Below are 24,659 nucleotides of genomic sequence, written 5' to 3'. Positions count from 1 at the left end.
ACCCGGCACTCCGTGTGCTCTTCGCAGCATTTTAGGATTTGAATACTGATGTAGAGCAGCACACAATATACGTACTACGACTGTGCACTGTTGGTTTACAGTTACGAGTACGAAATTTTACTGTTGGAGGTGAGGCATACTAAGCATGATCTGTTAAGAGGAAAGAGAAACTGGGTAATAAAACGGCAGAAAAGTAACGACGTAAGAGCGTGGTTACTCTGTTGACCCAAAACAATATGACCATTGCTTGCTTCAAGATTGAACACTGTCTTGGTGGCGTTGTAGGCCCGTGACGTGGGAAGGGAAGATTATAAAGGGAATATAGACAAATGGGAAATCATTCTAGCAGCGATAGGGATCGCAAAATTGGAAATTTGTAGTAAGGTCTGTGGGGCCAAACTGCTGAGGTCATTGGTCTCTAGGGTTATACACTACTTACTCTAACTGAAAGTAACTTAGTCTAAGGACAATACACACACCCATGTCCGAGGGAGGACTCGAACCTCCGACGGGTGGAGCTACGCGAACCGTGGCAAGATGCCTCAGACCACACGGCTACCCCGGGCGACTATGGATTGCAAATGGAAAATCCAATGATGTAGCATCTTGTACAAATGGCAGATCGTTAAGATCCAACGTCTGAAAACAAGCATCGCGGAAATGGGGGAGATGGTCTGTTGCTAGCATGCTACTGTTGGGGAGTTTCTTGGGAAGGTGGTTGATGGGCACGTGGTACCACATGTCGATACCACCCAACGTGCGCCATAGAAACGGAATTGCATTCCATCTGCCTTAGACATGGGTCTTGCGGGATCTGGGAGACACAGTCGCGCGCGCCCATTGAGCCACACCTCCAGCAGCTCCGTACCACGAGCTCCCTCTGCCTCCACAACACAGGAGGGCCGGCAGCAGCCGCTCAGCCCACTCGTGTTTGGAGGCACTACGCTACGCCACTTTCATTTGTGCCAAGACAGTGACTCTCATCCTAGTTGCTGTTGTATGAGGTGGACTTGGAGAAATACAAGTTAAGCAAATCTTCTGCTCATTGTGTTAACATTTTCGTCAATCATTTCTGTTCCCGTCCAGCTGCCGGACTGCTCTGCAGCCCGCATCTCCTTGCCGTTGTGTACGAACTCGTACACAACAGAACAGTGAAATCAAGAGTAGGCGACAGTGTTTTGGACGTTCACGGTTCCTCCAGAATGTGGAGGTTGGAGGCTTGCCCGCTCTGCAGAGCAGGACAGGTGGCGATTTGTGACAGATCCTACGGCTGAGTACAGTGCTGGTGCATGTACAAAGGTTTCGGAGCACATTGTTGATCGTGGGCCTCTGCAGTAGACAAACGTTGCGTGTTCCCGTGTTGATCCAACGACATCATCAGTTACGATTGCAGTGGGCACGGGATCAACGGGACTGGAACGAGAATCAATGGAAACGTGTCAGTTGCTCATATGAGTCACGTTTCTTGTTACACCATGTCGTGTCGGGATACGCCGTCATCGAGGCAAACGGCTGCTCGAAACATGCAACGCGCTACAAAGCCAGATTGGCGAGTACAGTTGTATGTTATTGCGGATGTTCTGGTGGGCTTCCATAGGGACTAACCTTCAATGGCAGTTGTGCATCCGGCCAGTGTGGCCGAGCGGTTCTAGGCACTTCAGTCTTGAACCATGCGACCGCTACGGTCGCAGGTTCGAATCCTGCCTCGGGCATGGATGTGTGTGACGTCCTTATGTTAGTTAGGTTGAAGTAGTTCTAAGTTGTAGGGGACTGATGACCTCAGATGTCCCATAGTGCTCAAAGCCATTTGGACCATTTATTGCAGTTGTGCACGACGTGATCAATATTAGGAGTCACATAAAATCTCTTTACGCTTCAATCTTTCCCGACGGCACTGCCATCTTCTAACAGGGTGACTGTCAGTCTCAGAAACCTTGAATAACACTACTAATGTCAGAGGAGGATGATAATAAACTCACGCTGGCGTTTCTGCCACCAAATTCACCGGGTGGAAACCATCTGCAGTGCTATTGGGCGCCAAGTTCACACCCTCAAATCACTGTCCCTAATTTGAGGTAACTGCGCAATCCGTATGTAGACATCTGATGCCATATTCTTTCAGAAACCCACCAAGAATTTGACTAAACCATGCCCCGTTCAATCACTGCATGTGTGCAGTGTATGTCTACATTCTGACAGCCTCTGTGGGCTTATTCATTTGTCGACTTACTCTGTAACGTATTCAAGTAGGCACTGTTGTGTATAAAAGTTAATTGGACATCTAATTTAGTATCCTGGTGTTTTACTATCCGACTTTTCAGAGTTTCGTACCTCAATTAGTACAAACGGCACCCTTATGGGATCACTTCGTAGTTCGTCTGTCTCTCTGTCTGTGCGACTTTTCAAAACTCCATTCCTCAGGGGTGGATAGAGGTATCAAATTGAAATTTATATCACATATTAAAGCCTGCGGTCCCTGGGCGACGTAAAAAGTGAAGCTTCTAAGTCTATGAAACCAAAAGATACGACTATACTCCCAAACTCACTCATCAAAACTTGTAGGGTACTTCTCGTTAGTCTAGAACCATAAAATTTGCGAACAAGCAAGGTTTCACTCTACAACCAAAACAAAAAATTTGAAAATCGTTGATCTGTAATTATATCACAAAAAAAACATGGCCATTTCTTATCCGACTGTCTGTCTGCCCGTGTGTCTCTTAAGCCTCATTTTTTCCCAAGAACGGAGAGCAAGTTGAAATTTATGTCGCTTGCCTGTGCTGTAATTAATGTAAGCTTCTATGTCATTGTAACAAAAAGATATGGTCATTTATTTCATGTTATTTTGATACTTGCAAAGTCACTCATTAATAATTTATGGGTACTTCCTCTTGATGTAGAATCAAGAAATTTGGCGAGAAGAAAGGTTTCACAGTAAAAGTAAAGGGGAAAAAAATCAGAAAATTATTAATTTGTAATTATATGACACGAAAAATGTTTCTTTTGTCATTTTGTTATCCGACTTCAAACTTAAAATTAAAACATTCTAAAGCCTCTTGGAATCCCTGGGATCAATACACTGCTAGTAACAATGTCGATAACAGGCAAAAGTCGTTGAGATCCCCGATTCCCGGAATCGATGGATTGTCTGTATATATAATTATGTTTGTACGGAACCTTCCTAGTCGCACCTGTCCAGTTTCTGACGATGCCTTGGTAATAAGCCGAAACTGCTAATGATGCAACTTACGTTACCTGAGGCAGAAATCTATACTAATAAAATAAACTGCATTTGTACCAACTGTCTAAGAAGAGACTCTTATAAACGTTAGTAGTATTGTTCTGTTTAAGCGGCAGGTCCATCCTTGAGCATCAGTTTTGAAAGGAGACTCCTTATATAATGACGAAAGGCTTCCTCGTGGGAGGACCTTAGGCGCTGGCAAGCGAAGTAAACAGTAATTGGGATCCCCATGAAATTGGTAGCTGGAGACAACATTGCAATTTCAGTTCTACGGAGCCGTTTACGCAGCTAAAGTTTATGTAACAATTCACCCAGTGAGAACGGACTAGTAACGCAATGTGTAATCTTTTGCAACTATAATCATTTTTTAGAACTTCACAAACCTGTAGTCTCATTTGAGAATAGCTGTGTCACTGAGAAGAGCGGCGAGTGGTAGGAGTAAGTTTCAAAAAGCACAATCTGTGGAATAAATGACCCAATGGACTGCTTCTCAATATTGCTGTATAGAAATCGTGTCATTATCTGAAGGGATAAAGTGTACGTTCGCTGACTACTCACAAAGGAAACTCCCCATCGCAACCTGCTCAGACTTAATGGTAAGATGACACAGTGGATAGCCTATCAAAAAATGAATACAGAACTAGCATGAAAATTGGAGGGAGAAGTGTACTGAACTGTGAAAAAAAAGCAAAATAGAAAGAGTGAACGGTCCAAGCTAAAGATGTGCAACATGTAGCGAAATGCCAGAACCACGGCTTCGTGGTTGTGTGGTTATGGTATTGGACGATGAAGCAAAAGACCCGTGTTCATATTTCCTTCGTGCTCCATTTTCTTTCACAACTTTATGAACTGTCCGTCCGTCATTGACGTGTCTGTTTTCTTTCTATAGTCTTGGCAATTGTCATACTATACTCGTACATTGGTTACAGAACGTGAGTCATGTGGTAAGAATATATTACCGTCACAAGTAAATATGAAGAATACTGAAAGCAGGCCAGATGCCGCATAGATCTCTCACAGAACGGGTGTGAACTATGTTACAACAAAATAATTCAAGAGTCAAAACTTCCAAACCGGAATGCAAGAGTAGTAACATGAGGTACTTGTGAAGAACGAATAGGAAGTATGTAAGTCAGGAGGTTCTTTCGTTTCAACTCGCTGTTGCTGATGGATGTTACACCAAGACGCAGACATACATTTGAATACAGCGAACAGACACGTCAGTTACCGGGTCGACAGTTCACAATTTTGTGGAAAAAAGGGGGCTACGAGGGAGATTTGAACAGCATTCCCTGCTTCCCAATTCCAACACCGTGACCGCATAATAACGACGCCTTAGCTATTCAAATTCACTCGATGTTCCACATCTTGCGCTTGGAGCGTTAACTGTTTCTATTTTGCTTCTTTTTTCACAGTTCAGTACACCTCCTTCCTGTTTTCATGCATGATCTGTTTTCACGTTTTTGACGGGCAATCCACTGACCCATATCACCACAAAATCTGAGAGGGGTGCGATGGGGAGTTCCCCTTGTCAGGGGTGTACGGTTAATAATAACAAACCTAAGAAATCCCATTTATTTTCGTTCTAGTACTTACATTTATTTTTTATATTTATAAACCATTTCCTGAACCGTGCACCTGCACACAACGTGCTCCTCTCGAACGGCACCAAGGTGGGTGATTTGCGGGGAAGGGAGGAGGAGGGGGGGGGGGATGCGCTGCGCTTAATGTCCGTTCTAGAAACCTATTAAGCATTTAATAGGTTCCACGTTGGCCATTTCGTCGTGAAGCACAGTTCGAAATGTTGTCACGGAAATCAGTTTAAATGTCGTTGTTGTTGTTGCACGTCCTGGGACTTGTTTGATGCAGTTCTCCATACTACTCAATCCCTCCGAGTAACTACTGCAACCTACATCCTTCTGAATCTGCATAGTGTATTCATCTCTTGGTCTCCCTGTACGTCTTTTACGCCTCACACTTCCCTCCAGTACTAAACTGGTGATTCCTTGATGCCTCATTACTGGTCCTACCAACCGATCCTTTCTTCTATTTAAGCTGTGCCGCAAATTCTTCTACTTCTGTTCAGTACCTCCTGATTACTTACGCTATCTACTCATCTACTCCTCAGCATTTATCTGTAGCACCGCGTTTCGAAAGCTTCTGTTCTTTTCTCGTCTAAACTATTTATCGTCAATGTTTCGCTTCCATACGTAGCTACACTATATAAAAATACTTTCACAAAGTACTTCCTGACTCTCGATGTTAACAAATCTCTCTTCTTCATAAACGCTTTCCTTGCTACAGCCACTCTACATTTTATATCCTCTGTATTTCGACCATCATCAATTATTTTGCTTCCCATATAGAAAAACTCATCTACTACTTTAAGTGTCTCATTTATTAACCTAATTCTCTCAGCATCACCTGATTTAAATAGACTACGTTCCATTATCCGCGTTTTGCTTTTTCCAAGTCCTTTGCTGTCTCTGACAGAATTGTCATCTGCAAGCCTCAAAGTTTTTCTTTCTTTTCCCTGAACGTTAACTCGTATTCCAAGATTTCCTTTTCTTTCCTTTACTGCTTGCTCAGTATACAGATTGAATAACATCGGGGATAGGCTACAACCCTGTCTCACTCCCTTCTCAGTCACTGCTTCCCTTTCGTGCCCTTCGACTCTTAGAACTGCTGTTTGGTTTCTGTGCGAATTGTAAATAGCCTTCCGGTTCCTGTAGTCTACCCCTGCCGCCTTCAGAGTTTGAAATAGAGTATTCCAGTCAACATTGTCAAAAGCTTTCTCTAAGTCTACAAATGCTAGAAACGTAGATTTGGCTTTCCTTAACATATCCTCTAAGATAAGTCGTAGGGTCTATATTGCCTCGCGTGTTCGATATTTCTACGGAATGCAAACTGATCTTCCCTGAGGCCGGCTTCTACCAGTTTTTCCATTCGTCTGTAAATAATTCCTGCTATTATTATTAAACTTATAGTTCGGTAATTTTCATACCTGTCTACACCTGCTTTCTTTGGAATTGAAGTCTGAGGGTATATGACATACATCTTGCTCACGAGGTGGAAGAGTTTTGTCAGGGCTGGCTCACCCAAGGCTATCAGTAGTTCTAATGGAATGTTATCTACGCCCCGGGTCCTAGTTTCGACTTAGGTCTTTCAGTGCTCTGTCACATTATTCACGAAGTATCATATCTCCTATTTAATCTTCATCTACGTCTCTTCCATTTCCGTAATATTGCCCTCAAACACATCGCCCTTGTATAGACCCAGTGTATACTCCTTCCACCTTTCTGCTTTCACTTCCTTGCTTAGGACTGGTTTCCTATCTGAGCTTTTGATATTTATACATGTGGTTCTCTTTTCTACAAAGGTCTCTTTAATTTTCCTGTAGGCAGTATCTATCTTACCCATACTGATATATGCTTCTACGTACTTACATGCGTCCTCTAGACTTCCTTTCGATGCCGTTTTTGATATGCTTATATTCCATTTCGCCTGCTTCCTTTACTGTATTTTTATATTTTCTTCTTTCAATTAAATTTAACATCTCTTCTGTTACCCAAAGATTTCTACAAGTCCTAGTCTTTTTACTTATTTAATCCTCTGCCACCTTCACTATTTCATCTTTCAAAGCTACCTATTCTTCTTCTGTTGTATTTCTTTCTCCTGTTCTTGTGAATCGTTCCCTAATGCTTTCCCGAAACTCTCTACAACCTCCGGTTCTTTCAGTTTTTCCAGATGCCATCTTCTTAAATTCCTACCTTTTTGCAGTTTCTTCAGTCTTAATCTACAGTCCATAACCAATAAATTGAGGTCAGAGTCCTAATCTGCCCCTGGAAATGTCTTAGAATTTAAAACCTGGTTCCTAATCTCTGTCTTACCATTATATAATCTGTCTGAAACCTTACAGTGTCTCTACCCCTCTTCCACGTATACAACCTTCTTCCGTGATACTTAAACGAAGTGTTAGCTATGATTAAGTTGTGCTCTGTGCAAAATACTACCAGGCAGCTTCCTCTTTCATTCCTCACCCCCAGTCCAAATTCACTTGCTACCTATTCTTCCTTTTCCTACTCTCGAATTCCAGTCCCCTATGACTATTAAATTTTCGTCTCCATTAACTATCTGAATAATTTCTTTTGTCGCATCATACATTCCTTCAATCTCTTCATCATCTATGGAACTAGTTGCATACGTCTAGAGACGACTCTGTCAGGTGAGCCGTACGTAAGTATCCTGTCTGATCACCTGCACCCACTCATGTCCATTGTGTATTCAGACGAATTTGGGCAATTCCATCTGGACAATGCGACTCCTCACACGTCCAGAATTTCTACAGAGTAGCTCCATTAAACTCTTCTGAGTTTAAACACTTCTGCTGGCCACTAAACTCCCCAGACATGAACATTACTGAGCATATCTGGGACGTCTAGCAACGCGCTGTTCGGAAGAGAGATCCACCTCCTCGTCCTATTACGGATTTATGTACAGCCCTGAAGGATTCGGTGTCACTTCGCTCCAACATTGCTTCAGACATTAGGCAAGTCAATGACGCGTCGTGTCGCGGCACTTCTATGTGGTCGCGAGGGCCACGCACGACATTAAGCAGCTGTGTCAGTTTCTTTGGTTCTTCAGTGTATAAGCACAGAGAGGTAGCCAACAACTGATCCCGAAACAACCTTGCGAGGTAGGTGTACTGTGCAACTCTCGCTAAATTGTTTACGACGATGGATGAATCAGAACAGATGGAAGGAAACTTCGGATTGGTGCTGGAGAAGTAAGTTTTGGATAATTTAAAATTTGTATTAATGTCAAAACTTTGAAAGTAGCAGGGTTTATTAGAGTACGGAAGATAGCATCGGACGTGTGGTACTTTAAGCGCTGGATTGAAGTACTGCACGGGAGGAATGGATGCAGGTGATCAGACAGAATACTTACGTTTGTGTCACCTCTCAGAGTGGTACCTAGACGTATCAGGGGTCCCATATCAATCCAAGTGCACACGCCGGCCACCATTACAGAGCCTCCACCAGCTTGAACAGTTCCCTCCAGAGATGTAGGGTCCATGGATTCATAAGTTTGTCCCCATACTCGTACACGTCCATCCCCTCGATGCAATTTAAAACATGACTCATCGGACAGGAAACATGATTTCAGTGATCATTAGCCCATTGTCGGTGTTGGCGGACCCAGGCGAGGCGTAGAGCTTTGTGTCGTGCAGTCGTGAAGGGTACACGATTGGACCTTCGACCGCGAAGTTGTTGAATGATTCGCACGCTGACACTTGTTGATGGCCCAGCATTAAAACCTGCAGCAATTTGCGGAAGGTTGTACTTGTGTCACGTCAAACGATTCTCTTCGAGTCGCCATTGGTTCCGTTCTTGCAGGATATTTTTCCGGCCGCAGGGATGTCTGCGATTTGAAGTTTTACCGGATTCCTGATATTCACGGTATACTCGTGAAATAACAAAGATCGAGACTGAATGATGTCTTCATAATAAAATACTGACTTACTTTTGCAGTTGTTCTAAACATATTTATAACTTAATTCTACTATGAAACGTTTTGATTGAAGTACACCAGCCCAGCATATTATTTCTGCTGCTGCGCTTTAAATTGAAATTACGAACTTCTTGGAAGAGCTCGTTTTCACACGACTTCTATTTCAATGATTAAATATCCAGCAAATCCAAGGACTCATTGCAAGCACACCTAACATTGTTTACCTAAGTGGAAAGTCATGTACAGTAATTATACCCAATTATGTATCCAAGTAATTTAAACGATCTGAAACTGGTGAATGCTGCCTTCTCTTTATCAGGGGAAGGTGAGTCTATAAATGTATTGACTTTTCACACCCCATCTATTTTTCCATAGGTGATATTTCCACTGTTAGTAAAGCTGCTGTATGGCCATATAACCCCTCTCCTCCCCGTTACCTTACATAGTGTGCTAACCACTGCGCCACGTCGCTCGGTGACACGTTGGATTAGTAAAGATGGTATTAGTACATAGCAGTAAGCACAGGACTTGAGCGATATGATTATGCTATATCATTCATCTACGTCATTGCTTCCTCAATATTTCAGTTCACCATTAGACTTTATTTGTGTGCTTACGTTTCGTTGCTGATGACTCAGAGGTTGTCCTGATAACGCAGGAGATACATAATGTGTGCGAGTGTTCATAACGTCCCTAACGAGTGTTAGTAACGTATAGCTGATTTATTGTTCTTTTTTCGCTTGTAGGCTGCTTGCTTGGTGCTGATGCAGACGGCGCTGGCTGCCGCGGTCAAACGAAAGCCCTTTGACCTAGATGATATTACCTCCGGAGAATTCTCGCCAGAGGAGTTTGACTTCGAGTGGATAAGTGGTAAGTCGCCTGCCTGCTTATGAGCTATGACAACTTGTCCTTCAGTAAACTGTCTACTTACGTCTGCCACACTCATTCGCTTTTGCATAGGCAAGTGTTCACATCAACTCGCAACCATGAATATTGACTGTTACTCATGGAACACCCTGTATATGCAGGATTTCGACCAGTTTTCTAGTTTATGTGGTTTTGTACAATTGGAAGAGTACATTATTGTTTGTTTCTTGCCTTAACAATAGGCCTTGGCTAGAGCACATCAATGTCTAGTGAGTGTTGTGTGGCAGCTTGCCAGAGAGAGAGAGAGAGAGAGACGCTGTGTGAACGCGTGTCTGGAAGGTTACTCGCGCTTGATAGCAGGCCACACTGGTCTGGGCGTTTATCGTGTAGAATGTTCTCGTGTAATTTGTACGAGAGGCGTTCAGTAAATAAAGCAACACGCTTTTTTCCTGAAACCAGGTTGATTTTACTGAGGAGACCAATACACCATATTATTTCCCACTCTTTTTGCTACAGAACCCTATTTCAATATAATCTCCGTTCAGTGCCAAGGCACTACGCAACCTCACTGGGAGGGCCTGTATGCCTGCAGATACCAATGTACTGGTCGACGTCGGAGCCAACGATCTTGCTGCATCAATAACCTCCCCATCATCCACTTACTGCCTCCCGCGGAGTGCACCCTTTATTGGGCGAAACAGATGAAGTCGGAAGGTTCAGAATGCGGGCTCTAGGGTGGATCCCTGCGGGCACATACCTATGAGTGTCCCAACTGGTAGACGAGTGTGTCAGCACCGCCAACAGAGACGTCCAGTTTTACAGCGAGGTGTCTGATTGTGATCTGTCGATCACGTCGAATGAGAGTGTCCGCACTTTCCAACACTGTAGGAGTCACAACCGTGTGCGGCCTATCGGAAGGCGGGAGACAGGACAGGTTTGCACAATCTTGTTGCGATAATGACAGATACCTCATCCAACGACTCACCGTGCTTTTGTTCACTGCCATGTCTCCGTAGACATTCTGCAAACGCTTACGAATATCTGCGATGCTCTGGTTTTACGCTAAAAGAAACTAAATGACAGCTCTCTGCTGGGAACGCATCTCCATTGCAGACACCATTTTGGAGACTACGTATAGTGCCGTCAACTATCAGAACTCCATCAAACTGTAGGAGATATTCCACTATGGTCCACAACAAATTCCACATTTTTTCAACCGGAATTGGGCGAGAAAAAATGTTTTGCATCAATTATTGAACGCCCCTTGTATTACACGTAGGCGTGTCAGTATGTTAGTGGTACATGGTCTTCAAAGAAGTTAATAAGTACCACGATAGGAATATTTTTTAGGGAATGAGAGCGTCACTGTTAACGTAAACGTAGTCTTTCTTCCGTATTTGACGGCCACAGTCCTGACAGAGCAGCATCTTACCATCATTTAAAGTCTCTGAGTTTTTCCCCTTACATATTCTCGCTGGATAAAATTCTGATCCTTCACGAAGCGTGCATGGCGCGTAGGGAGCAGACTCACCCCTAAACTTAGCCAGACCGCTCCCTACATAGCTGGTACATTAGCGGGCTTACCAGCAATCGTCGTTCACCTGAACTATTCACGACTGGAACAGGAAAGGGCCGAAGTGACAGTAACACGCAAAGTACCCTTTGCCAAACATCGAAAGGTGTAGACGGAGATGTAAATATAGAGTCTCTGATTTTTCTAAACTCCGGCCTGGAACCCTTAGAGAGTACTACGATGAATGAAGGAAATTTAAACTATTGTGACACTCACAGCGGCGAGCTGGAAAGATTTATTTCTCATTGTGACTGGTATCTCTTTCGTTTAGGAGTAAGAAGCACGAGTGTCGAATTCTCGCTCTCAGCAAATGAATCGTTGTATGTTACAGGGACGGAAGTACTCTACAAGAACGATAGTGAGGTGGTAGCAATGGATGTGAGTTCCATGAAGAGCAGAGTACTTGTACCCAAAGAGGTAAGTCTCATCATCATCGCTTCCAGCTTTTTAATGCAACCGTCTATAGCTTCCTAGAGTCGTCCCCAGCGTCATGCTTTTACCAACCTCAGCCAGTTAACATCGTTACTAAACCTCAGCGCATTCACAATATACTCCTCTTACTGCTTTATCGTAACATAATATGTACAATGAAATGGCGAGAGTCGTGAGATATGTACTAATATCGTGTCGCATCTTCTTTTGCCCGGCGTAGTACAAGAACTCAACGTGCCATAGACTCAGTCAGTGGATGGAAGTCCCCTGCAGAAATACTGAGCCATGCTCCCTCTATAGCTGTCTATAATTGCGGAAATGTTGCCGGTGCAGGATTTTGTGCACGAACTGAACTTTCGATTATGTCTCATACCAGGGTCACTCCAAAAGAAATGCACACTATTTTTGTAAAAATACAGTTTTCATTCCTCATGTGTGAAAGTTTTACAGTGTGTAGATACATCCTTCGCGCTTGTTTTCAAATTTAGTTCAACCTGTTCCCGTGAGTGGCGCCGTCACAGCATGTCTTCAAGATGGCTCCTACATTTGACGTTCGTCAGAAGCAACGTGCTCTCATAGAAGTCCTGTGCTGTGAAAACGAGACAGTGCGAAACAACCACAAGAGGTTGAAAAAGGTGTATGGAAATGCTGCTGTCGATCGCAGTACATTTAGTCGGTGGGCAAGTAGGTTACGTGATGACAGCGGGGACGGCAATATTGAGGATTGTCCTCGCAGCGGCAGGCCTCGTACTGCACACACTCCAGACAATGTCCAGAGAGTTAACGAATTGGCGACTGCTGACAGACGCATCACAGTGAACGAATTGTCACGCTACGTTGGGATAGGGGAAGGAAATGTTTGCAGAATACTGAAAGTATTGGCGTTAAAAAATGTTCGTCCCAGATGGGTTCCCAGGATCTTGACAGTGGTTCACAAAGAAACAAGAAAAACAGTACGAGAATGGTGGAGATGAATTTCTTGGAAGAATTGTGACAGGTGATGAAACATGGCTCCATCATTTTTCACCACAGACGAAGAGACAATCAATGGAGTGGCATCATCCAAATTCACCCACTAAAAAAAAAAAAAATAATTCAAAACCACACCTTCTGCTGGAATAGTTATGGCTATGGTGTTTTTCGATTCCGGAGGACTCTTCCTTTTGGACATCATGCCAAGTGGAGCCACCATAAATTCTGATGCATATGTGACGACACTAAAGAAACTTCAAGCTCGACTGAGTCGTATTTGACCACATCGGCAAAAACAGGATGTTTTGCTGTTGCACGACAATGCACGGTCATACGTCCGTCAAAAAACCATGGAAGCGATCACAAAACTCGGATGGACAACACTGAAACACAGTCCTGACCTGATTCCATGTGACTATCGCCTCTTTGGGAAACTGAAAGACTCTCTTCGTGGAACAAGGTTTGAAGATGATGACTCCCTTGTACACGCTGCCAAACAGTGTCGCTCCAACAGGTTGGTGCAGAATTTTACCGTGCGGGTATACAGGCGCTGGTTCCAAGATGGCGTCAGGCAGTTGAGAAGGCTGGAAATTATGTGGAGAAATGAAAACATTATTCCTAAAGGATGTATCTACACACTGTAAAACTTTCAAACATGTGGAATAAAAGATGGATTTAAAAAAAATAGTGTGCATTTCTTTTCGAGTGGCCCTCGTAGATGTTCGATGGGATTGATGTCAGGCTATCTGTATGGCTAAATGATTCGCTCGAACTGCCCAGAATGTTCTTCAAACCAATCGCGAACATTCGGGAACATCAAGACCTTGAATGGCTGCAGATAGTCTACAAGTCTCCGAACATAAGCATTTCCAGTCAATGACCGGTTCAGTTGGCCGGAGGTCCTATTCCATTCTATGTAAACATAGCCCACAACATTATATGACCACCACCAGCTTGCACAATGTCTTGTTGACAACATGGGTCCATGGCTTCGCGGGTCCTGCGCCACATTCGAAGCCTACCATCAGCTCTTACCAACTGAAATCGGGACTTATATCTGACCAGACCACGGTTCTCCAGTCGTCTAGGGTCCAACCAATATGATGACGACTCCAGGAGAGGCGCTGCAGGCGATGTCCTGCTCTTAGCAAAGCCACTCGAGTAGGCCGTCTGCTGCCATATCCCATTACCGCCAGATTTCGCGTCACTGTCATAACAGATACGTTCGTCGTACGTCTCACATTGAATTCTATGGCTTTTTCACGCAGTGTTGCTTGTCTGTTAGCACCGACAACTCTACGCAAATGCCGCTGCTGTTTGTCGTTAAGAGGACCACACCATGCCTATCTAACCCAATGTACACTCTTTGACATAAAACTCGACCGGCGGCCGGCCGCTTCAGAGGCTAAGTCCTCGTCGATCGCGACATGGGACAAAAACACTGGCCAACTCGCTAATTCTCTAAGTCCGGTTGTCTGCACAATCTGGCAACACTGTAGACTGCGGCACTTCCTGGAGGAAAACTTGTCCCATGATAGAGAAAACCTAGGCTGATTACGCCAGTGGTCTAGCGGCAGCCGGCACCGTAGCTCAGCGTGTTCGGTCAGAGGGTTAGCAGCCCTCTGCAATAAAAAAAAAATAAAAAAAAAACTGAGCTAATCGATCAACAACGAACTTAAACGCATGTCTCACGACGTCTGCCCCGAGCAGATGCAACGAACAATCGCGAACGAAATGAGATTTTTTTAAAAAAAAATCGGTAGCGTGCGTTGTTTCTGTTCATTATGTCAGTGGATCGAAAGCAGCTGGCATAAAATTTTTTATAGCCTCTTCTGTCTGAATGCTGAAGACGTGAATGTAATGGTAGCGCAGATTCAATCTATTTCGCTTTCTGACACCCCGATATCAAAATTTTATCCAGTAACGATTTTGCGGCAGATTTCCTGCAGACTGTCCTCGTCTGGACGCCGCAAAGCTCCGGGATCCACTTGCTGGCTTCTGGCAGCGGCCGTGGCGACAGCAGCGGCCCTGCACTCCCCCGTTCTTTATCGAAAGCGCCAGCTACCGCTCATCGCTTTTGATGATTTAAAACGCTTTATTATTAAATGTTGCTCCACAGAAAATTTCTACAATTTCCATTCACGATCAAAAGGAACGGACGCCCTGTTTAGTAGGCGGGCATTATATTACATTAATCGGCAAGAGCTGAGTATGGCCAGAAATTAATTTTATAGACTGGGACGAAATTGAACCACCTCGCTACATTCGATGAATTTATAAATGCTTCATACCTCGTTTCTTTTCCTTTCAAACTCAATTATTTGTGCAACTTTGGTCAATGTTCGGATGTTTTCGTCAAGCCAGAGTGAGCGTCTGTGGTGTAAAGTGTATTACAGTTCTTGTTTCATTCCATATGGTAAGTCTATGCGATAAACTGTGTGAATACCCTGCAATGCATGCTCTGTAGCAGTGCATGAACACTGTACATTTGGAGTTCCATGTATGGGTTCATGAAGTATTTAATGTTGATCGGAAGTGATAGTTAAGCTCATCAGATTTAAACCAGAAAAATTTGTCGTTTTGGCGGTTTCAGAGAACGGAAAGGGATTGCTAACGCCGGTGTTATAAAACGTCTATAGCTAAATGATATTGCAAAAATTTAGAAGAAGGGAACTATATTAATCAACATGTTCACTTCATAAACAACCTCCTTACATGTTAGACCTATATGACGAACAAAGCTTAAATTTATATCGTTGACAGTCGGTTTGCCGGCCGCGCTGGTCTCGCGGTTAAGTCGCTCAGTCCGGAACCACGTGACTGCTACGGTCGCAGGTTCGAATCCTGCCTCGGGCATGGATGTGTGTGATGTCCTTAGGTTAGTTAGGTTTAAGTAGTCTAAGTTCTAGGGGACTGATGACCACAGATGTTAAGTCCCATAGTGCTCAGAGCCAGTTGAACCAGTTGAACAGTCGGTTTGAATCTTTCCAGGATCTATTTTACAGTGAAGCACCTTGGCATTTGCAAAGCAGACGTCCATGATATTAACTTAATTTACTAAGTCGAAGTCGAACCAAGATTAATGTTTAAAGGCATTATTCAGATTCCGTATAAGGAATTTTTACTAGCAGTGTGCAACTCCATTAATTAAAATGGAAAATAAAAGGTTGTAGTCAGCGGCTTCCACCGAGATTGGAACTGCTATGCCGTACATTACGAGCACCGCAACGCACAAGGGAACCTCTATTTTTTTTTCAATTTAGTTTTTTTTCTTTTACTTTTTTACGATTACCCCCTTTTTCTCTCTTATTTTAAAGCCCCTAAGGAAAATGGCACTAAAAAAAGATACTAAGTGTCACCGCCACTTTTCATCCTATAACAAAATAAATACTGTATCTGGTACACTTCATCCGTTGGCTCCTGATTAAACCTACCCAAGAGAGCTGCCTGTATACCAGGGGAAATATGGGAATTCAAGGTTAGGGCTACCCTTACAAACATAACAAAATCTTCCTTTTTCTGAATTTTATTTTTATTTTCATTTTTTTGTTTATTTTTGTTGTGTAATTGATCAGACGCCTTCTGCGCCCCGCTGGTAATTTGTTGAGTCACGTCTTCTCGGAAATGATGTGTTCCGTTCAATAGTTCAGAAATGTTGATTGGTTCAAACAGGAAACCTCCTCCACTCTTGGCTTAACACATTCCAGCTGCGAGGTGGGTCGTGGAAAACACTCCCAAGGAAGTTCGAGAAAAATTGTCTGTATTTTGGGTGACGGACAACGACGTAATGAGGCTCGTCGCGGTATGTCCAAAAATCGAGAACGGAGTCTACAGTCTAATGAAGGGGGAGTATTCCGATTCAGAATGTCCCGCGTTAGAAAAGACACAATACGACGAATAACCTCTGAGCTAACGACACACTGGTGACAACAGACGGACTATAGTTACTGCGATATTGCCTGAGCCTCAAAACGCAACATTAAAACACACAAACAGGCGTTACTTATGTGAAGAACGCCGTTCTTGGAGTCCAGTAATTAAATGTACTTTTTAAGTGTCTCATCTTACAGTGGATTATATCGTACGAGTCTTCGATGTGGAAAACGAATGTCAAGTGAACTTAGCGAGGTAATGCCGGCCTACACCCGGAAGTAAATGTACTATCAGAATGTTTACAAATAATTGCTACGACGCTGTCATTTCTCGGCTCTCTTACGAGGCAGCTCTTCAGCGAAATGCTTGCCGTGATTCTCCGATACTGTTCTTCAGAGTGGAGGCGCGCGCGCACGTTTGGTTTTTATGCGGCGTTCTCCCCTGATGGTTCCTGAAGTCGCCTTGTGGGCTATGTATGCATTTGAGACATTCAATTATCATTAATCCAGAATTATACAAGTTTCAGCTTCCTGCGTGGGAGAAGGCTGTTGACGCCGACATTATATCATTTCAACGTAGGGAAAGCAAAACGGGTCATTTAATGTCTCTCATTCACATAAAGCATGTGAGATAATTTTCCGTAACGTCCATAATCATCTAAAAATACAAACGAAGTAGAAATACATTGGAAGCTTATTCGAATTGAATATAATGTAAGATACCAAACGCTTTGCACCTCGATGTCGAATTTGTCTAGGTGAACTCTTTGTCAGCATACACATAGAATGCCATGATTACCACGAGAATGAAGAAATATGTTGGTAAGGATGGAAGCAAGAAGAGACGCAGTCAACAAATATTCGATTCCTCATGGCATTCATTTCATTTGAGACGTAATAAGAGGTAAAGCGGGATATTACTTTCGTTAACACGAAAGATATGCCGCACATATTGATAACGAGGAAGTCGGCGTCTTCATACGTTTCCTCCTTGAAATCTGTATGCTCTATTATATATTAACTAGCCCGATCATTGTTTCAGTAATGTTACCCTGTTGTTTGACCCCGTAACGATGAACAGATTCCAAATGTATGTCTCTGCATGAAAATAGCTGTTCGAACCCTTCCTGGGTTGTTTTTTGTGTTTTATTGCTTGGAATTCCTGAAGCAGATCACTGTGCCTTCCCCCCTCGTGGGTTAGGTCTCAAAACTAAACCGCTTTTTATCCAGTGGCATAATTTATTCAGACAGCATCAGCACAAGACTATCAAACAAAGCCTTCCATTTACAGTTGCAACACTTTAGCCAGCACTGACCGAAGTGTAATACACGGTCATGGTCCGAAATTAGCAGCTGTCTGCTACTGTGGCAAAGTCCGTACTACACTTTCGATTCCGCAGCACCATTTTATCTGGTAACACTGTGTAGTTGCAGAGTTGTGCCAGCATGTCTGTCCTCACACTGTCTACTTTATGTATTTCATTTCTCCTGTAGCGTTGATCACGAGGAGCCGAAGCAAATGAGTGTATTCTGCATGACGTAACATTCAGTATTCCCTTCTTTCATAGCCACTCTTCATGTGCATCGATACCAAATAGGAACGTGAAAACTCTTTAGAGTGAGAGAATGACAACAACAATCGTAACAAGAACAAGCAAATAGTGAATCTTGTTTATTCCAACGCAGAACGAGAATGGCTTTAAATATAAAAATCTATATCTATATGCATGTCTGTTGATCTTTGAGTTGGCACAATGCAAATATATTCTTAGCATTTAGTTCTGGATGTTTGCAGAGAAAAGGAAAAGTCGTTACTTCTCGCTAGTGTAATATAATGTGAACCAGCAACTACCCTTTCCTTAGAACACGACTCAAGCAGGTCCTCAAGTAGGTACCAAGGCACTGCTGCATTCTGTTCCCTGACATTGCTCTGATGACGATTAATGCAGATAGTTCCGATTATGAATTACAAAACGTATTGCAGGTTAGTTCCTAGGATAGTAACATTAAATTTGCGTTGTAGACGGCACATGAACGTAACGACTATCCATATTACTTATCAATATAAAAAGACAATATTATGGGAATTTAGCAGGATTACTCAACATGAATCCTGAAATTGGGTGACTGACCGCACAGGTTCTAAACGTCGTCAAGACTATACGACGTCCTAATCGCATTAGGAATATGAAGATCGTCTTCGACAGCTCGCAACTTTCAGATTGCCATCTCCACCCTACTCCACACAGCCCTCGGTGGAGTTGCACTACGTTGCCGATGTAATAGAAGGCCTTCAAACCGACAACAGACCACATATTGAAAAATACAAGCGAATTCTCTTGCAGTGTAAGCTTATTGTAACTAATGGTTAAAATGGCTCTGAGCACTATGGGACTCAACTGCTGTTGTCATCAGTCCCCTAGAACTTAGAACTACTTAAACCTAACTAAGCTAAGGACATCACACACACCCATGCCCGAGGCAGGATTCGAACCTGCGACCGTAGCAGCTGCGCGGCTCCGGACTGGAGCGCCTAGAACCGCACGACCACCTTGGCCGGCTATTGTAACTAATCTAAAAATTATTGGAGAGGAACATTGTCCTATTCAAAAAAAGTAAAATGTTACACACTGTTGACGTCAAACGGACATTGTCTATGTCCTGTCTTGTGTCCTACTCTTCTATAAAATCAAGTGTACTATCAAAATGATTATATATAATGGATGATAATGTAATGCATTGATACCAGATGGTGGGTTCACAACAGTATTGATGCGAAAATAAAACAGAAGTTCGCAAAAGTGCAGTTGTGCATTTTCGTATGTTTTCACCTCGAGATGTACAGTCGTGCACAAAAGTATCCGAACGACCTGAATTGCATTTCGCCTGATTCGCATTCTACCGGCATAACGCAGCTGTCTAGCAGGTCCTCTAATCGCTCCTTGGTACAGTTGTTTGACTATTGAAAATGGTTCCAATAAATCACCACTAGAAAACACTGCCCTGTATCGCAATAACTCAAGATGTAAAGTAATACCACGATACTACAAATATCAGGGAACACCTTATCACAGATAAGACTGTCCTTAAGGCTTGTAAGCTCACATTTGTTACAATAAATGAACATACCTGAAATGTTACCACTCTGTTCGTCATATAGATGTAACATGTCAGGAGGTTGTTTATGAACTGCACATGTTGATTAATATAGTTCCCTTCTTCTAAATTTTTGCAATAGCATTTAACTGTAGACGTTTTATAACACCGGCGTTAGCAATTTCTTTGCGTTCTCTGAAACCTCCAAAACGGCAAATTTTTCTGGTTTAAATCTGATGACCTTAACTATCACTTCCGATCAACATTAAATACGTCATGAACCCGTACATGGAACTCCAAATGTGCAGTGTTCCGGCACTGCTACAGAGCATGCATTGCAAGGTGTTCACACAGTTTATCGCATAGACTTACCATAAGGAATGAAACAGGAACTGTAATACACTTTACACCACAGACGCTCACTCTGGCTTGACGAAAACATCCGAACATTGACCAAAAGTTGCACAAATAATTGAGTTTGAAAGGAAAAGAAACGAGGTATGAAGCATTTATAAATTCATCGAATGTAGCGAGGTGGTTTAATTTAGTCCCAGTCTATAAAATTAAATTGTGGCCATACTCAGCTCTTGCCGATTAACGTAATATAATGCCCGCCTACTAAACAGGGCGTCCGTTCCTATTGATCGTGAATGGAAATTGTAGAAATTTTCTGTGGAGCAACATTTAATAATAAAGCGTTTTAAATCATCAAAAGCGATGAGCGGTAGCTGGCGCTTTCCATAAAGAACGGGGAAGTGCAGGGCCGCTGCTGTCGCCACGGCCGCTGCCAGTAGCCAGCAAGTGGATCCCGGAGCTTTGCCGCATACGGCGTCCAGACGAGGACAGTCTGCAGGAAATCTGCCACAAAATCGCTACTGGATAAAATTTTGATATCGGGGTGTCAGAAAGCGAAATAGATTGAATCTGCGCTACCATTACATTCACGTCTTCAGCATTCAGACAGAAGAGGCTATAAAAATATTTTATGCCAGCTGCTCTCGATCCACTGACATTATGAACAGAACCAACGCACGCTACCGCTAGACCACAGGCGTAATCAACCAAGGTTTTCTCTATCGTGGGACAAGTTTTCCTCCAGGAAGTGCCGCAGTCTACAGTGTTGCCAGGTTGTGTAGATAACCGGAATTAGCGAGTTGTCCAGTTTTTATGTCCCATGTCGCCATCTGCGCGAACTTAGCCTCTGAACCGGCCGGCCGCCGGTCGAGTTTTATGTCAAAGAGTGTACATAAGGCAAGTATTTGATGCAGGACCTTAAATATTTTTACTGTATGTTACATGATGCTAATAGAGTCAACTGTACTAAAATATACCTTATCCATTTACAGTTTTTAAGAAATACTTATTTAAATTTATTAACAAATAATATTAAGTTTTTTCTGCAGAAAATATTTTTTTGTGAACTTCCTAATGAGGGAATATTAATGAATGTAGTAACAGAGGTGGCTTTTTATGTTATGCAGAGTCTCTGAAAATTTCATTCAATTATCTATGATAGTTTTTGGTATATGGGGCATATGTACTCAAAATTTTAGTTTGCAGGGAATTGACTTTAAAGAAAAAAAATTTGAAATTTGTTACTTACATTTAATTAAAACTGTCCTGCTGCATATGATGGCCCTTCTTTGGCCTCTATCAGGTCTTCCAGCTTCTTTTTGACATTCCTGGATGTTTGTCTTGCTTTCTTGGCCACATTAGATGCAGACCTGTCTGAATCAGCTATCCTCATTTTATCGCAGTGTTGCGGCCCAGTGATCATATTTTCACCAGGATTAATTCCCAGCTTTTTCAGTACCCAACACTTTTCAATATTACCACAATCGAATGCAATAACAACGCCATGAACTTCTAGTTTCATTGTATGCGTGTCTACAAATGCAGTTTTAGGAAGGCGGTTCTAAATTATGCTGTTGAAACATTCATTTCGCTTCTGAATCTGCCCATGCAGACATTTCCTTGTTGTTGTTGTTGTGGTCTTCAGTCCTGAGACTGGTTTGATGCAGCTCTCCATGCTACTCTATCCTGTGCAACCTTCTTCGTCTCCCAGTACCTACTGCAACCTACATCCTTCTGAATCTGCTTAGTGTATTCATCTCTTGGGCTCCCTCTACGATTTTTACCCTCCACACTGCCCTCCAATGCTAAATTGGTGATCCTTTGATGCCTCAGAACATGTCCTACCAACCGATCCCTTCTTCTGGTCAAGTTGTGCCACAACCTCCTCTTCTCCCCAATCCTATTCAATACCTCCTCATTAGTTATGTGATCTACCCATCTAATCTTCAGCATTCTTCTGTAGCACCACATTTCGAAAGCTTCTATTCTCTTCTTGTCCAAACCATTTATCGTCCATGTTTCACTTCCATACATGGCTACACTCCATACAAATACTTTCAGAAATGACTTCCTGACACTTAAATCTATACTCGATGTTAACAAATTTCTCTTCTTCAGAAAGGCTTTCCTTCCCATTGCCAGTCTACATTTTATATCCTCTCTACTTCGACCATCATCAATTATTTTGCTCCCCAAATAGCAAAATTCCTTTACTACTTTAAGTGTCTCATTTCCTAATCTAATTCCCTCAGCATCACCCGACTTAATTTGACTACATTCCATTATCCTCGTTTTGCTTTTTTTAATGTTCATCTTATATCCTCCTTTCAGGACACTGTCCATTCCATTCAACTGCTCTTCCAAGTCCTTGCTGTCTCTGACAGAATTACAATGTCATCGGCGAACCTCAAAGTTTTTATTTCTTCTCCATGGACTTTGATACCCACTCCGAAATTTTCTTTTGTTTCCTTTACTGCTTGCTCAATATACAGACTGAATAACATCGGGGAGAGGTTACAACCCTGTCTCACTCCCTTCCCAACCTTTCATGTCCCTCGACTCTTATAACTGCCATCTGGTTTCTGTACAAATTGTAAATAGCCTTTCGCTCCTTGTATTTTACCCCTGCCACCTTTAGAATTTGGAAGAGAGTATTCCAGTCAACATTGTCAAAAGCTTTCTCTAAGTCTACAAATGCTAGAAATGTAGGTTTGCCTTTCCTTAATCTTTCTTCTAAGATAAGTCGTAAGGTCAGTATTGCCTCACGTGTTCCAGTGTTTCTACGGAATCCAAACTGATCTTCCCCGAGGTCGGCTTCTACTAGTTTTTCCATTCGTCTGTAAAGAATTCGCTTTAGTATTTTGCAGCTGTGGCTTATTAAACTGATTGTTCGGTAATTTTCACATCTGTTAACACCTGCTTTCTTTGGGATTGGAATTATTATATTCTTCTTGAAGTCTGAGGGTATTTCGCCTGTTTCATACATCTTGCTCACCAGATGGTAGACTTTTGTCAGGACTGGCTCTCCCAAGGCCGTCAGTAGTTCTAATGGAATGTTGTCTACTCCCGGGGCTTGTTTCGACTCAGATCTTTCAGTGCTCTGTCAAACTCTTCACGCAATATCATATCTCCCATTTCATCTCCATCTACATCCTCTTCCATTTCCATAATATTGTCCTCAAGTACATCGCCCTTGTATAGACCCTCTATATACTCCTTCCACCTTTCTGCTTTTCCTTCTTTGCTTAGAACTGGGTTTCTATCTGAGCTCTTGATGTTCATACAAGTGGTTCTCTTATCTCCAAAGGTCTCTTTAATTTTCCTGTAGGCAGTATCTATCTTACCCCTAGTGAGATAAGCCTCTACATCCTTACATTTGTCCTCTAGCCATCCCTGCTTAGCCATTTTGCACTTCCTGTCGATCTCATTTTTGAGACGTTTGTATTCCTTTTTGCCTGCTTCATTTACTGCATTTTTATATTTTCTCCTTTCATCAATTAAATTCAATATTTCTTCTGTTACCCAAGGATTTCTAGCAGCCCTCGTCTTTGTACCTACTTTATCCTCTGCTGCCTTCACTACTACATCCCTCAGAGCTACCCATTCTTCTTCTACTGTATTTCTTTCCCCTATTCCTGTCAATTGTTCCCTTATGCTCTCCCTGAAACTCTGTAAACCTCTGGTTCTTTCAGTTTATCCAGGTCCCATCTCCTTAATTTCCCACATTTTTGCAGTTTCTTCAGTTTTAATCTACAGGTCATAACCAATAGATTGTGGTCAGAGTCCACATCTGCCCCTGGAAATGTCTTACAACTTAAAACCTTGTTCCTAAATCTCTGTTTTACCATTATATAATCTATCTGATACCTTTTAGTATCTCCAGGGTTCTTCCACGTATACAACCTTCTTTCATGATTCTTAAACCAAGTGTTAGCTATGATTAAGTTGTGCTCTGTGCAAAATTCTACTAGGCGGCTTCCTCTTTCATTTCTTAGCCCCAATCCATATTCACCTACTATGTTTCCTTCTCTCCCTTTTCCTACACTCGAATTCCAGTCACCCATGACTATTAAATTTTCGTCTCTCTTCATTATCTGAATAATTTCTTTTATTTCGTCACACATTTCTTCAATTTCTTCGTCGTCTGCAGAGCCAGTTGGCATATAAACTTGTGCTACTGTAGTAGGTGTGGGCTTCGTATCTACACTCCTGGAAATGGAAAAAAGAACACATTGACACCGGTGTGTCAGACCCACCATACTTGCTCCAGACACTGCGAGAGGGCTGTAGAAGCAAAGATCACACCCACGGCACAGCAGACACACCAGAAACCGCGGTGTTGGCCGTCGAATGGCGCTAGCTGCGCAGCATTTGTGCACCGCCGCCGTCAGTGTCAGCCAGTTTGCCGTGGCATACGGAGCTCCATCGCAGTCTTTAACGCTGGTAGCATGCCGCGACAGCGTGGACATGAACCGTATGTGCAGTTGACAGACTTTGAGCGAGGGCGTATAGTGGGCATGCGGGAGGCCGGGTGGACGTACCGCCGAATTGCTCAACACGTGGGGCGTGAGGTCTCCACAGTACATCTATGTTGTCGCCAGTGGTCGGCGGAAGGTGCACGTGCCTGTCGACCTGGGACCGGACCGCAGCGACGCACGGATGCACGCCAAGACCGTAGGATCCTACGCAGTGCCGTAGGGGACCGCACCGCCACTTCCCAGCAAATTAGGGACACTGTTGCTCC

The 24,659-nt window shown here is 43.0% G+C and overlaps 1 protein-coding gene across 1 annotated transcript in view; it reads left to right on the top strand.

The window, feature by feature from the left end:
* The window catches only part of LOC126272624 (venom dipeptidyl peptidase 4-like), a 348,387-nt gene that overhangs the window by 164,490 nt on the left and 159,238 nt on the right, over window positions 1-24,659 (top strand). Inside the window, exons 2-3 of the mRNA XM_049975582.1 lie at window positions 9,496-9,619; window positions 11,521-11,606. Coding sequence (XP_049831539.1) covers window positions 9,496-9,619; window positions 11,521-11,606 — 210 coding nt within the window. The remainder of the gene's footprint in view (window positions 1-9,495; window positions 9,620-11,520; window positions 11,607-24,659) is intronic.

This window comes from Schistocerca gregaria, chromosome 5 (genome assembly GCF_023897955.1).
Source record: "Schistocerca gregaria isolate iqSchGreg1 chromosome 5, iqSchGreg1.2, whole genome shotgun sequence".
NCBI lineage: Eukaryota > Metazoa > Arthropoda > Insecta > Orthoptera > Acrididae > Schistocerca > Schistocerca gregaria.
Note: the sequence above shows the minus strand (reverse complement) of the source record. Positions and strands in the feature narration are given on the sequence as shown.